At 49.7% G+C, this 13,030-nt stretch overlaps 6 protein-coding genes across 6 annotated transcripts; 3 read left to right on the forward strand and 3 right to left on the reverse strand.

Moving 5' to 3' along the window:
- Positions 1–46: 46 nt before the first annotated feature.
- On the reverse strand, positions 47–1,130 carry POJ06DRAFT_97752 (kinase phosphorylation protein-domain-containing protein). The gene has a single exon (XM_056191850.1). The coding sequence runs from the start codon at positions 996–998 to the stop codon at positions 123–125; it is 876 nt and encodes a 291-aa protein (XP_056044945.1). The 5' UTR covers positions 999–1,130; the 3' UTR covers positions 47–122.
- Position 1,131: 1 nt separating this feature from the next.
- POJ06DRAFT_97766 (uncharacterized protein) lies at positions 1,132–2,162 on the forward strand. The gene has a single exon (XM_056191851.1). The coding sequence runs from the start codon at positions 1,235–1,237 to the stop codon at positions 1,874–1,876; it is 642 nt and encodes a 213-aa protein (XP_056044946.1). The 5' UTR covers positions 1,132–1,234; the 3' UTR covers positions 1,877–2,162.
- A 356-nt stretch (positions 2,163–2,518) lies between these two features.
- On the reverse strand, positions 2,519–3,789 carry POJ06DRAFT_195196 (kinase-like domain-containing protein; the record flags this gene model as incomplete). Its single annotated transcript, XM_056184985.1, has 2 exons — positions 2,519–3,535; positions 3,604–3,789. The coding sequence occupies 2 exons, from the start codon at positions 3,787–3,789 to the stop codon at positions 2,519–2,521; spliced, it is 1,203 nt and encodes a 400-aa protein (XP_056044947.1).
- Positions 3,790–4,487: 698 nt separating this feature from the next.
- On the reverse strand, positions 4,488–7,649 carry POJ06DRAFT_209212 (glycoside hydrolase). The gene is made up of 2 exons (XM_056185414.1): positions 6,397–7,649; positions 4,488–6,347 (listed from the first exon to the last, which is right to left on the reverse strand). The coding sequence occupies exons 1-2, from the start codon at positions 7,322–7,324 to the stop codon at positions 4,801–4,803; spliced, it is 2,475 nt and encodes an 824-aa protein (XP_056044948.1). The 5' UTR covers positions 7,325–7,649; the 3' UTR covers positions 4,488–4,800.
- An 829-nt stretch (positions 7,650–8,478) lies between these two features.
- POJ06DRAFT_237618 (nucleotide-diphospho-sugar transferase) lies at positions 8,479–9,918 on the forward strand (the record flags this gene model as incomplete). Its single annotated transcript, XM_056185963.1, has 1 exon — positions 8,479–9,918. The coding sequence occupies one exon, from the start codon at positions 8,479–8,481 to the stop codon at positions 9,916–9,918; it is 1,440 nt and encodes a 479-aa protein (XP_056044949.1).
- Positions 9,919–10,653: 735 nt separating this feature from the next.
- Positions 10,654–12,925, forward strand: POJ06DRAFT_97780 (uncharacterized protein). The gene is made up of 2 exons (XM_056191852.1): positions 10,654–11,081; positions 11,135–12,925. The coding sequence occupies exons 1-2, from the start codon at positions 10,934–10,936 to the stop codon at positions 12,682–12,684; spliced, it is 1,698 nt and encodes a 565-aa protein (XP_056044950.1). The 5' UTR covers positions 10,654–10,933; the 3' UTR covers positions 12,685–12,925.
- The last annotated feature ends 105 nt before the right edge of the window (positions 12,926–13,030 follow it).

Raw genomic sequence — 13,030 nt, forward strand, 5'->3', positions numbered from 1 at the left:
ATTTACATGTAAATATTTTATCATCAAGTTCTGCTTTGTACATATTACGATATTGTAACTATATGTGACATAGAATTGCAGGCGTAGTAATTGTTTACTTCATCGCATATACATTGAACCAACTATTCCCTAACTAAATTGCGCCGCGAAGGATGTACAAACTCGTCAATATCTGCCTTTTTGAAGCCGTCTAGAAATTGGTCGACCTCGTCTCTTTGCCGCCGCTTTCTACTGTCGTTGTAATATTTAGAGTCTCGGCGTTCCCTTTCTTGGGATCCACCGCGCTGCTGGACATTAGATCCTTCTTCTTCATCATCATCTCTCGGACGGTCTCTTGAGGAATGGTGTCGCCGCCCTTGGTTTTCTTCTCGTCCGCGCCGATATCGATCATCTGAACCAGATCTGTGGTGTCTTCTGTCATCGTCGCGCGACCTGTAATCATCGCGTCTCCTATTATAGCCGTCCATCCTATCGTCATCTCTACTGTGATGGTGACTGCGTTGAGGCCTTGGACTCCGATCATCGGGATACCTGCGCCGGCTGTCGCGTTCGCTTCGGCTCGATCGACGTCCCGGCTCCGGACTTCTGCTTCTCGACCGGCTGCGTCTCTGTGAAACAGTCTCGGCGGCCGAGTGTCCTACACTACCCTCCTTGTGATCGTCACTCTTCAAGCGCGGCTTTATCCCCAACGCTTCCGCCATGGCAATCTCCTCCGCTTCTTTTATCCGGCGCAACTCAATCTTTCTCAACTCCTTCTTCGTCAGCTGTATTTCCTCTTCTCCAAGCCCCTCCATGTCAAGCTCATTCTCCACAGGACCACCCTTCTCCTTAGAGTACCATAGTGCATCATTTTTCTGGGCCCAGCGGCCTGTAGGCGCCATGACTGAATGCCCGAGGTAGTTCTGTCGATACTTGTCCTGCTTGACGGCATCCCACGAAAAGGAGCCCTGCCCGCCACGGACACCTTCCCGCGTCGGTCTGTTGGACAAAAGGTCCATTACTGGAACTGCTATTGAAATCCCGGTTTCGTAGTGTGAATGGCGGCGGAAACGACGTGTTGCCCCATGAGTGTACTCATAGTGGGTCTTGTACCGCACTGCTGCTAAGCCGCATGCTCACACTAAATGATTTGTGGGAATGCTGAAGACTAGTTTATGGTTTGGAGCCCGATCACAGGTATTTCTACAGCCTATTACTAACTAACGCGACCTGTATATTACTAACAGGTCGAATCATGTCACCCCCATCTGGAGGCGTTCTCGTCAAGAACGAGATCCAACCGCGCAAGCATACCAATTCTACCGCAAACACGCCGGACGCGCCATCCGAAGATGAATCATCGCAACAACACCAAAGGAAACGACCACGAGTGTCCGAAGATCCATACGCGTCGGTGCGAACGCAGCTGTCTAGTCTTGTGAGAAATCCTCATAAAGAGATTGTTATCCCTCGCCCGAAATCTCCGTCAGAAATGATACCGCCGCCACCAGAGTTGGTGACGAACGTCCAGGGGTCTAGCGCTGGGGCTGGGTCGGGAGAGTTTCATGTGTATAAGCAGGCGCGACGGCGGGAAATTGAGCGGACAAGGCTGTTTGACGAGCAAAGGGACAAGGAGAAGACCCAGGAGGAGTTCAACGAGCGTAGAGAGCAGATGAAAGCGTTGGACGACGAGCGAACAAATAAAAAAAGAGAAAAGAGGAGAAAAAGGGGCAAAAGTGGGAAACGAGATGATAGGCCTGCGGCTAATGAGGATAATGATGTAAAACATGGTACGGAAGAAGAAGCTGAGCAACATGCTGATTCTGCTGAAGCTATGCCGGAATCTGTCCCGGCCGACCATGAAATTACGCTTACAATCATTGACGAGTTTGCATAAACAGTGATATGTGTATTTTAGGGAGTTGAACTGTAATATCATTTTGGCATTTATCAATTGCACAGGCTCGAAAACAGCAAACAACAGGTGGCAAAAGCGACAACTGCGAAATTCGATCTCTGGAGATGCCTGGCCATGTTAAATGCAAGACGCTTGCGTATGCCAGCAGAAGCGGCGTCGCATGTCGAATACAAAACAGGAGAAATACAAGGATTGAACGGACACAAAATTAGGCATTAAAGCTGTATATGCCAACTAACATGTTAAGACAAGTATAAAATATATAGAGATATATAGATATATAATATGAAATAAGAAATATAAGACAGAACAACGTGAGGATAAAAAGTACAATACTAGAAGAACAAAGATCCCCAATAATATCAATAGCATAGAACAAGCATTGCAGTATCCGTAGTCCGACCACCAGCGCGTCATCTCGTCAATTAGACAACCACCCCACGCACGCACACAAAAAAGACAAGCAAAAAAGGAATACGATCATAGGACAAACTGAATTTTGACTGCAAATCATTATTTTCGACATTCATGCCCACTTTTAGGTACCCTATTTCACAACAAACATAACCATTAAACCGGCCCAATCCAATAACAAAACCCATTTTATGCAACCATACTTCCTTACTCCAGACTGACCTTCATCTGTTCAGGTGTCAATGGTGTGAAATTGTTCAAATCGATTCCCTTTTCTAGAAGAGCTTGACGAGCATGACGAGGCACGAGTTTGTCGTTCAGTTCCGGCGCAATGGATAATTCATGTAGTGAGAAATTAAATAGTGGCGGAAGGTCGTGCGGAGGGCTTCCAGGATGTCTCGAATCAGGAAGCTTGGTAAACGGGTCCCTGAGTTCGTCGAAAAATGGATGGCACATTGCTTCGATGGCTGACAGTCGCTGGTTGGGGTTGTACTCTAGCAGGCGGGAGATGAGGTCAATGGCCTCAGGCGGGCCCTTTCTAAAGACTTTTGAAAAAGGATGAGGCCTAATCTGCGGGAATTTGTGCTCCATGTAGTTCGGGTTCATAGTCTTGATCTGTTCCCGCGTCGGAGTGCCGAGCACCTTAATGATCTCGACAAGCTGGTCAATGCCCGACTCACCTGGGAATAATGGTTGTCCCAACATGAGTTCAGCCATGACACATCCGGTCGACCAAACATCAATCTTCGTCGTGTAATTTGTTGCACCAAAGATGAGTTCTGGTGCGCGGTAGTAACGCGAACAGATGTAAGACACGTTCGGCTCGCCAGCAACTAGGATCTTCGCAGAACCAAAATCGCACAACTTGAGAACACCAGTCTTGGGATCGGTAAGAAGGTTTTGAGGTTTGATGTCACGGTGGCAGATGCCCTGTGAATGGATGTAAGCCAGAGAACGGAAAAGCTGGTATATGTAAAGCTTAATCTCGATCATAGGCATTGTTGTTTTCAGTTTGGCGAAGTGGCGGGACGCACGGTAGACTGTCTCGGGCACAAATTCGAGGATCAAGTTCAGGTAGACTTCTTCCTTCGGCGGTGGAGTAAACACATCGCCTTTTCGTTCGTACGCATTGGATGACCGTCCATTGTCTGACGAGTAGAAGAAAGCGATGAGGTCGACAACATTGGGATGTTTCACCAGTCGCATGATCTGCAGCTCACGGTTCTACAAAAATCGTTAGAAATCTGAGCAAGAAGCACGACATAATGTCATTTAAGACCTGCGGTGGTTACCTTGAATCTCTTGTCCTGCAGCACGCGTTTGATAGCAACTTCTTCGCCCGATGGGGAGAGCTTTGTATGAAAGACTATTCCAAACGAACCATTGCCCACCATCTTGCAGTCGGTGTAGCAAAGTTCTCGGATCTCGCCAGTACGTCCATCATGAACTTTTTCCCGGATGAGATCTAGAAAGGGCATGAGTGAGTGGACACGAAGGAATTGGGAAAAAAAAGGGGGGTGGTGGTAGAAATAGGCAACCTGACATACCATTGCTTCGCGAGTTCCCCAGACCGTAGGACATGCCGTAATTGGAGGACATGGGGCTGAAGAAGAGGGAACGTAGAAGACACGGTGAAAGTGTTAGTGTTCAGACAATCGAGGAGACGTAGACGTAGACGCCGGCGATGTGGATGGTGGACCGGGGTGAGCGGGTGCAGGGGAGGGGCGGGTTAGCTATGGATGGACAGGCGGGGGCGGAGATGTGAAGACAAAGCAGGCGTAGTGCGTGCGTGGGCAGTGAGAATTGAAAGTCCGGTCGCAGGCTCCAAATGGGCCCGCCCCCCATGCGTCGGCGGCGTCGGTTCGCTTCGTCGTGTGTTGTTGATTGCCTGGGGTCATGTGGCGCGCGCTGCCCACACGCTTGATTCTGACTCAGCCCTTATGTCAGCGCACACGGTTCTGCTGACTGTACATTCTGCCACCTGACCTCTGCGCCTTCTCTGATCATGACGTCACCGCGCATGCCCCCAATCATGGCGCGATTGCTTTCTGCCTACCACGTGCTACTCCCGCCGCCGCCGCACTTGCAGCTGCAACTGTCGCAGCATTCGGTGCCCTTACTCATTAACGCGGAGATACCAAGGGCACGCGAGGCAGTCAACCAAGCTGAAACCCAACGAATTATCATGCCTATTTAGTTAGGACAAACATGCCGCTAAAATTCAACATAGGAATTGGTCGCAACCGCGTGACCACTCGACTATGACCTTATCATCATATACTTTGACTGGCCCGCAGTTATCTAAGCTCGATTTCACTGAAGAGTAGGGTACCGTTCTCTATACTGGAACGAAGATGAAATCCAGTTTGAGCCTACCGCAAATTAAGCTGCAGCAGCCGGCAGGTTCCAGCAGTAACAAACTTTTCGCTAAAATAAAACCATGCTACATATAAAACATCTATACAATATAACTACTGTTAACTGTTTTCTTATGCCAGTTCTTCTGGCATGCTCATGATAACCGTTATCAACGACGTCCATCCAAGAAAGTGCTTAACACCCTTTGGTTTTCCAGTCCCTTCCTCGTACTGTTCCCACGCAAATCCAGTGGCCTCCCACTGCTTATAGACGTTGTTCACCAGATTGACCCTGAGAGCCTTGTATGTCTCTGCAATCAAACCACGATCTTCCTCTGTCACTTCCGGATTCTCGAAATTGTTCTGTAATGCTCTCAAAATCATGTAGTTCATGTTCACCCATATGCTACCCCGCCAGTAGTTCTCACCCTGGCCGAATGCCGCATCGCGCTTCGACAAACTGCGAATGCCGAACTCCGACCACAACACGTCTGGGTCTCTCAGTGCACTTACAATCTTGCCTACCTTCTCGGCGGGAACGAGTCCCACCATGAATGGTATTAACGTGGCGTACCCTACGTGGCATTCGTGCACCCTGCTCTCGGTCTCGGGGTCCCATCCCAAATCGCAGTATGCCTCGGTCACTTCATTCCAATGCATTTCCTCCAAGTTTCCCTTAATCCCAGCAAGGATCTTTTCATATCTTGTAATCTCCGCGTCTGGAGCGCCGGTGAACTTTCCCACTTTGACCATGGCGCTCGCCATAGCGCCAACCCACGCCATCAGATCGACATGCATCTCCGCAGGATGTGGCGGACGCGCACGCGGGTAGTCATCTAGTCCAGAAGTGAGGCAGTGGTCAGGTGTCCGTCCTCGCCATCTGTAACCTTCCGTCCAAGACGGTGGTCGTGGCGTATCTGCATTATGCCATGATCGGATATCGGCAGACTGTGTACGACGATACCAGTTAAAGTGAGTCCGCAACGAAGGGTATATGCTTTTCAATGCTGCGCGAGCCAGAATTGGTGAATGAAGATGCGCATTGCGTGGCGACGAGTCAGGAAAATTGATAAACTGCTGCGGCATATCATCTCCGACAGGAACGCTAAACCCTTCAGGAACGGAATTGGACTCTACTGCATCAACAAACGCAGCAAGTGCAAGTACCAATGTCGGAGGGTTTGCATAGGTCGGATACTGCGTCTGAAACTCAGAAGGCACCTTGCTGCGGGCTTCCTGTCCGAGGATCTGTTCACGCGCAATCCAGCCTTCATCATCGACCAGATTAAACCAGCTCTTCATGATATCGAGCGCGAGGTCTGGATCCCACTTTATTATTGGAACAAGGTGGAATCCTTCGTCCCAGTAGAACCCGCGTGGGAAGAATGGTCGGGAGGGCACAGCAGAAAACAGTTCGAAAGGCTGGGTTTCTACAACGCTCGGCGGTCCGCGATCCACCCAAAACTCTTCATATTCCTCGTCGTCATATGCCGCGTCAGATATATCAACCAGACCAGAGCCATGGAAGTAGCCAATGCCGCCAAGAAGATTGGAAAGAAGGGACTTTCCAAATGAGATGTAATCAGGCGAATGAAATGGTTCGGACGGAGGAAATACTTCTGCATAACGACTATCAAATGAAGTAATGGCGGTATCCAGGAGCGATGTGAGTTTTGCAGCTGGACACAGGTTAACATCTGTGACATACAACAGGTAGACCAAACTTACAGGTCATCGGCCCATCACCCTCGCCCTCAAACAGGACATCAAACTGAAAGTCTGCAACAAAATTTCGCTGGACAAAGTGCAAGTTTCCCTCGTCAGGACTGTCGTTCAGATTGAACATATGTGTTGCCGGCGGTAACTGCTCCCTAGGGTACACGCCTTGGAGCTTCTGAACTGACTCCTGCATGACCTTCATATAATAATCTCTCGCGCGCCATACTGTTGATCCGTCGACAGCAAGGGATCTGACATGAGTCCTCTCTGCAGGCCGCGATATGCCGACTGCGTGGTCGTTCACCGCGGCGCGATTGGAATCGGGGCCGCGAGAGACAGTTAGTTTGAAGTTTCCCAAGCCTGCGATATACCCGCCGTACTGAACATCATTCATGAATCCCTTCAAATTAAAATCATTCAAAAGCTTGCTACGTGCGATTCCTTCTGTGCCGAAGTAAAACACAATGGCAGTCTTTGTATCCGGAGCTCTGGTTACTCCGCGAACGCGGAGACCCCAGTTACCATTATCTTTAACAAACTCGGTATATAAATCAACGCCATGAGCATCGTCGTGAATTACTTGCCGGCCACCGTCACGAGTGTCGTAGACATCCCAACCGTATCCTCGCATTTCGTCGGACTGTTCGCATGCATGGCGCGTCTTCTGGATGCCCTGGTAGTTGTCCACATTGTACCACATCAGACCCGACAAAAACGACTCCGGCAATCCACGAGGCCGGATACCGAGGTATAAATTAGGCCGATATGGGCCCCATTGAAGAGTCGCATTGGATGCACGAGCTTGTTCAGCTAATAGCACGCGGGATGTCGGGTCCAGTACATCGTCAACGCCAAAGTCGTCAAAATCATCTAATGCTCGGGAAAGCGTTATCGCCAGTAGTAAGAAGCAAACGTGGAATAAACTGTGCCTCAACATGGTAAATTTGGCTGTCGATCTCGATTTTGGCTGTCGATCCCGATCAAGGCTGATGTTGTGCAATCGATCCGCTGATTACGTGTCTTATCCTGCACCACTAGAATCCTTGACAGTAGGGAAAACAAGCATCAGTCTCAAGGCAATTGATCTATAATTAAAAACTGTATTCTATATGGTACGAAATTATCTCCTTCTAAATTTGAAATGGTATTGTGAATGTTGTGTGGACGGATCAGTTCCGCTGATGTTCTCCTGGAGAACATCGCGTACCTTCCCTCGACAATGCCAGTTGTCCCGAGGTCGAGGCACGGATTATTATAGGCCCGCGCTCGGCATGGCACTCTACTTCACCATCCATACTCCGTAAATCAATCCACATAATTCCTAATGCTAAACCTGTCGAGCGAGGACAAATCTCAGGAATGGACTATAGTCATGAGGTAATAATCGCCATACGGAATGGCATTTCAAGGTTGATTTGCCCTTGGTTGAAAGGAGGCTACGGTGTCCCGATTAGTCGTACCACAGCTTGCGTGAGTGTACGGCTGAGTTGCCAAATTTCGTGATGATTTACAAGTTATTGGAGGTGCTCGACTTCCGAGCTCGGAGGACTGAGAGGGCCATTGAGAAGTTCCTGATATAGAACTAGATTGGCATGTTAGATGTAACCGAAATGAATCCGGCCAGTCGTGGATATGACCTGATGCGTACGGAAGGCTTCAATAATACATATATCATTCCAGATGAGCCAGATTTAGAGAACAGCTAGTACCCAACATAAGAATTAATACATCGTTCACCATTTTTTTGCTTGGACATCTGAAACAGGTTTTCGTTGCACAGCCACGAACGGGCTTCTGTCCCAGGAATTCCACGTGATGCGGCTGGCAATGGCTCAATATTCTGTGCGGCTGTCAATGGCGGTGCAGGCACGCTTTCTGTGAATAATTAGGCTACGGCTGCATAGAAGTGCATGTTCGGTATTTATAGATCAGTACTCCAATAGGGGGTCTGTACCAACTGATTACGACCTGGCCCGCGAAATTGTGAGTATTTACGCATGAGTTGGATAATTAGATAAATCGGATTGAGACCAGACGCTAATTAATCGTTGCTTCAGAACACTTTACATCCTTCCTTGCTGGATCGAGACGATGTCTCTCGAGAAACTGAAAGAAATCTATTCGGCAGCGGGCCAATCTCAAGTTTTCACATTCTACGATTCACTCGATGAGCCATCACAGAAGTCGTTGCTATCTCAGCTCGCGACAATCGATCCAGCTCGGGTCTCTAGAATTGCAGACACGGTTCTGTCACCGGCTCCGGAAGCCGGACCATCTGAGATCGCTCCGCTCCCCGATGCTGCCACAGCTTCTGTTTTGACCGCACCAGCGTCGCAGATTGAGGAATGGGAAGCACAAGGTATTTCCCTTATTGCGCAGAACTCCGTCGCCGTGGTCCTGCTTGCAGGTGGTCAAGGTACTCGACTCGGATCTTCTGCGCCTAAAGGATGCTTCGACATCGACCTCCCCTCGCACAAGTCCCTTTTCGAGTTACAAGCCGAGCGCATATTATCGCTGCAGAAGCTCGTCGGAAATCGTACAGGCAAAACCGAAGTCATTATTCCGTGGTATATCATGACGTCCGGTCCCACTCGAGCCGCGACTGAGACGTTTTTCAATACACATGACTACTTTGGTCTTAATCCTGCCAATGTTATGTTCTTCGAACAGGGAGTGTTGCCATGTATTGACAACTCTGGCAAGATTTTGTTGGAAGGAAAAGACAAGGCTGCCGTCGCTCCGGATGGAAACGGAGGTATCTACAGGGCGCTAGTGCAGGAGGGCGTGCTTCTTGATTTTGCGAAGCGAGGGATCCATCATGTTCATGCATACTGTGTCGACAATTGTCTCGTGCGGATGGCGGATCCTGTGTTCCTCGGCTTTGCTTCATCCCGCAATGTTCTAGTAGCAACGAAATCCGTGCCGAAGCGAAGTGCGAAAGAGAACGTTGGGTTGATCGTCGCGAAGGGCGGACACCCCGCCGTGATTGAGTATTCCGAGATTTCGGAGGAAATGGCAAACCGTACCGTGGTGGACTCAGAGAGCGGGAAAACGGAGCTCGCTTTTCGGACAGCCAACATCGTGAATCATTATTATTCGGTGGAGTACCTGAACTCAATCGCCACATGGCCAGACAATTACTTGCCGTACCACATTGCCAGGAAGAAGATTCCATGCGTGGACTTGGAGACCGGCGAATTCATTTCTCCGTCGAAGCCGAATGGGATCAAGATGGAGCAGTTTATTTTCGACTGTTTCCCACAACTCGAGATTGCGCAATTTGCAAACCTAGAGGTGAGGCGCGAGGATGAGTTCTCGCCGCTGAAGAATAAAGTGGGCACGGTCGGCGAGGATGACGCCAACACGTCGCGTGCGGATCTCCTCAAGCAGGGCAAGCGATGGGTTGTTGCAGCCGGTGCGACCGTTAGCGACTCTATTGTGGGCGTTGAAGTACCGCCGTTGATTAGCTATGTGAGTGGCTTTTTTCGTTGCGGGATGGATTCTGTTTTCGGCAGTGAAATTGAAGCTTGAGCTAACTGTCAATCCTACGTAGGCTGGCGAGAGCCTGGAGTTTGTCAAGGGGAAGTCATTTAGCGAGGTGACAATCGTGGAGTCTTAGATTGATGCATGTGAAATTGCGGGCGTGCATATGAATTTAATTAAGAGTGCGGAGACGGACCTGTATTACAGGAATGTACAGAATGTTTGCGGAATTTGGAGGCGATTGGGCGGTTCCGGCCCTTGGCTATGTCATACGTATTGTAATGTAGCGCATTGAACACTGGGTAAATACGGCATCGACTGACCCTTCACTTAATTATGTGAATACGTGTTAGAATGAAATCGTAATGATCACGTGTGCTAGATATCTGGGTCAGCGGACAAGGAACTAGTACACTTCCGCGGTAGATGCCGGCGTCAAGTTCGCGGATGCTGTGCTCCGCATTCAGGCTAAAGTCGAATAGGATGTCAAAGTGTCTGGCTATTTTGTGCTGCTGACTGAGAGACTTGCAGCAAAAGTTTTCCTCACGGGATGGCTGCTGCATTCAATGCTGTGAATGGGTGTTTAGATATTCTGTAACTACTCGTTGTTTGCTTCTCGTTGCCTGGTATTAGTTGCATACCGATTCAAGGCACAGAGCTTGATCCGAGCCGAGCTCCTGCGGCTGGTGTCGCACACGGCACGACATGGTCTCGGATTAACTCGACTTAAAGTTTCCGTCCGCGGGGACGCTCTCTCCGGCGAGGTTAGGGTCGCCCCAGCCATGGCCGCGCACCGTGACAGGTGGCACTCGTCCATCACCAGTCGTTTTTTGCTGTTACCTGCATACAGCTCGGTCCTTGCCGGCCATCGACGAACCCCCGGCCGGACGGTTCTCTCCGCACTTCTGCGCTAAAGCTGTTGCACTTGACAATATATCCGGTATATTATATATAATATTATAGATTGTTTATCTCGCCTGTCACTCCTACCTCATCCGCAAGCCGCCAGCAGATGCTTGGGCCTGAGGGCCGTCTGTCCTTCATCTAGCTGTCGCTGTCCGAAATGCAGGCGGTCTACCACGCATGTTACCTCGACCACCGCGTGCGCTTTCCGGCCTCGCTGACAGCCGATGTGCTTACGTCGGCCATTGCGCACGAGCACACCATCGTCGCCCACAATCTAACTCAGATTGTGTCTGTATTCAAAGAAGGTATGTTATCAAGTGCCCAAATACCTGCGAGTTCCACTCACGCGCCTTCTCAGCCACGTCCCACTCCTCGGCTGCGGCCTGTCTCGACCATCTGACGACCATTGACGCCGCCACAAGGGTTGTACTCTTTATCGACATGCCGTCCCAGGACCCGGAACTCAACCACGTCCAAAAAAATGCTTTACATGGTCCTACCTTTCTGCAACGCATTCACAAGGTTTCCTCCGTGCCGAAGCGCCTGTACCCGGTTGCTCTGGTCGATGACGAAGAGGCAGAGATGGCAACCTACATCGACCTCGGCGCAATCGACGTCATACATCGAAGCATACAGGAGCCGCGGATACGCGGCATCTTGGTCCAACTCTATCGCGACACATGCCGGATTCTGCCCCATGGAGCGAATAGGGCGGGCTGGATAGGTGGCTCCTTGCGCACCTCAACCGGGGGTGACGACGAGAGGCTGATTGAGTCGCTGTTCAATGTTATGATCTTTGACGAGAGCTCGTACCCCGATCAGCTCGCGGTTACTCCGATGTTACTCTCACGCGAGCGCGAACCATACCTGCGGTCCATCATCGGCGACTGGGATTTCCCTGCAAATAAACTCACCGACGACGAGCTCACACAGTGCGCGTACTACATCTTCCAACACTCCTTCACGATGCCTGAAGTGCAGCATTTAGTGCTTTCGCCAGGTGGCTTACAACACTTCATCTCCGTGCTCAGAGCATCATATCATTCACAGAACCCGTACCACAATTTCCGACACGTTGTTGACGTCCTGCAAGCCACATTCTCGTTTCTGCTCTCAATGAAGGCTCTCCCACCCTATATCACTTCCACACTGTCGCAACAAGAAGGTATCGCGGCTTCGCCGGTGTCGCGAATCTTCGATCCCGTCGACGCTCTCGCATTACTCGTCGCCGCAATCGGCCATGATGTTGGCCACCCCGGTGTAACCAACGCGTTCCTTATCGCAACCCGTTCGCCGCTCGCGAGGATGTACAACGACCGCAGCGTGCTCGAATCTTTTCATTGCGCTGCATTCAACCAGCTCCTCGCCCGTTACTGGCCAACCCTGCAGGAAAAGAATATTAAAAATATTATAGTCGACGCGGTGCTGGCGACGGATATGGCGCTGCACTTCGATTATATGCGGAGACTGGACAGCATTGTCCGGGATGGCGCGGTCTTAGTGGGCGATGATGACAAGGAGAACGCACTGCGGAAGAGGCTATTGTGTTCCACGCTGATTAAGTGTGCGGATGTCAGTAACGTTGCAAGACGGCTTGATATTTCAATTTATTGGGGAACTGTGCTTCAAGAGGAATTCAGGAAGATGTCAGATTTGGAGGCACAGGTCGGCCTGACAACGAGTCTTCCCGCGCAACCCGCCAATGCAACAAGGCAACCGGCAAAAGTACTGTCGCTGGATGAGAAAGAAGCGGTAGCTCTTGCAAAGTCACAATTGTTTTTCATAAACGCGTTCGCGGGACCGTTGTTCGATGCAATCGCCCTTGTCGTGCCGGAATTGCAGTATACCGCTGATCACGTATCCGAGAATAAACAGGCATGGGAACAAAGACTTGCAGATTTATCCTAGCCTGACAACCCGACAAGATCGCGGGATATCGGATATTGTTATATAGATGTTATGCTTCCCTTGTTCCCTAATGTATTTTTTTTTAGGGCTAGCATTTTTCTTGAGTCTTGTTTTGGATCTCACTAGTTTCAAGTTATATTATGAGTGAAGCATTTTTCTTTCCAGTTCTCTGCCTGTATTGTTTTGCTTTGACCTTGTCGACGCAAAGTCACGGGTCTTAGGTGTATATAAATTTTAGTAAATCAGTGAGCATGTAGTTATATGTAGTAATGTTTTAGATAACTATTACCTGTTTAATGATGTTACGTGTGCCATCGTTTTTCTATTGTTGGGTTTCGTTACGTAT

This window comes from Lipomyces tetrasporus (genome assembly GCF_029532465.1).
Source record: "Lipomyces tetrasporus strain NRRL Y-64009 chromosome Unknown POJ06scaffold_4, whole genome shotgun sequence".
NCBI lineage: Eukaryota > Fungi > Ascomycota > Lipomycetes > Lipomycetales > Lipomycetaceae > Lipomyces > Lipomyces tetrasporus.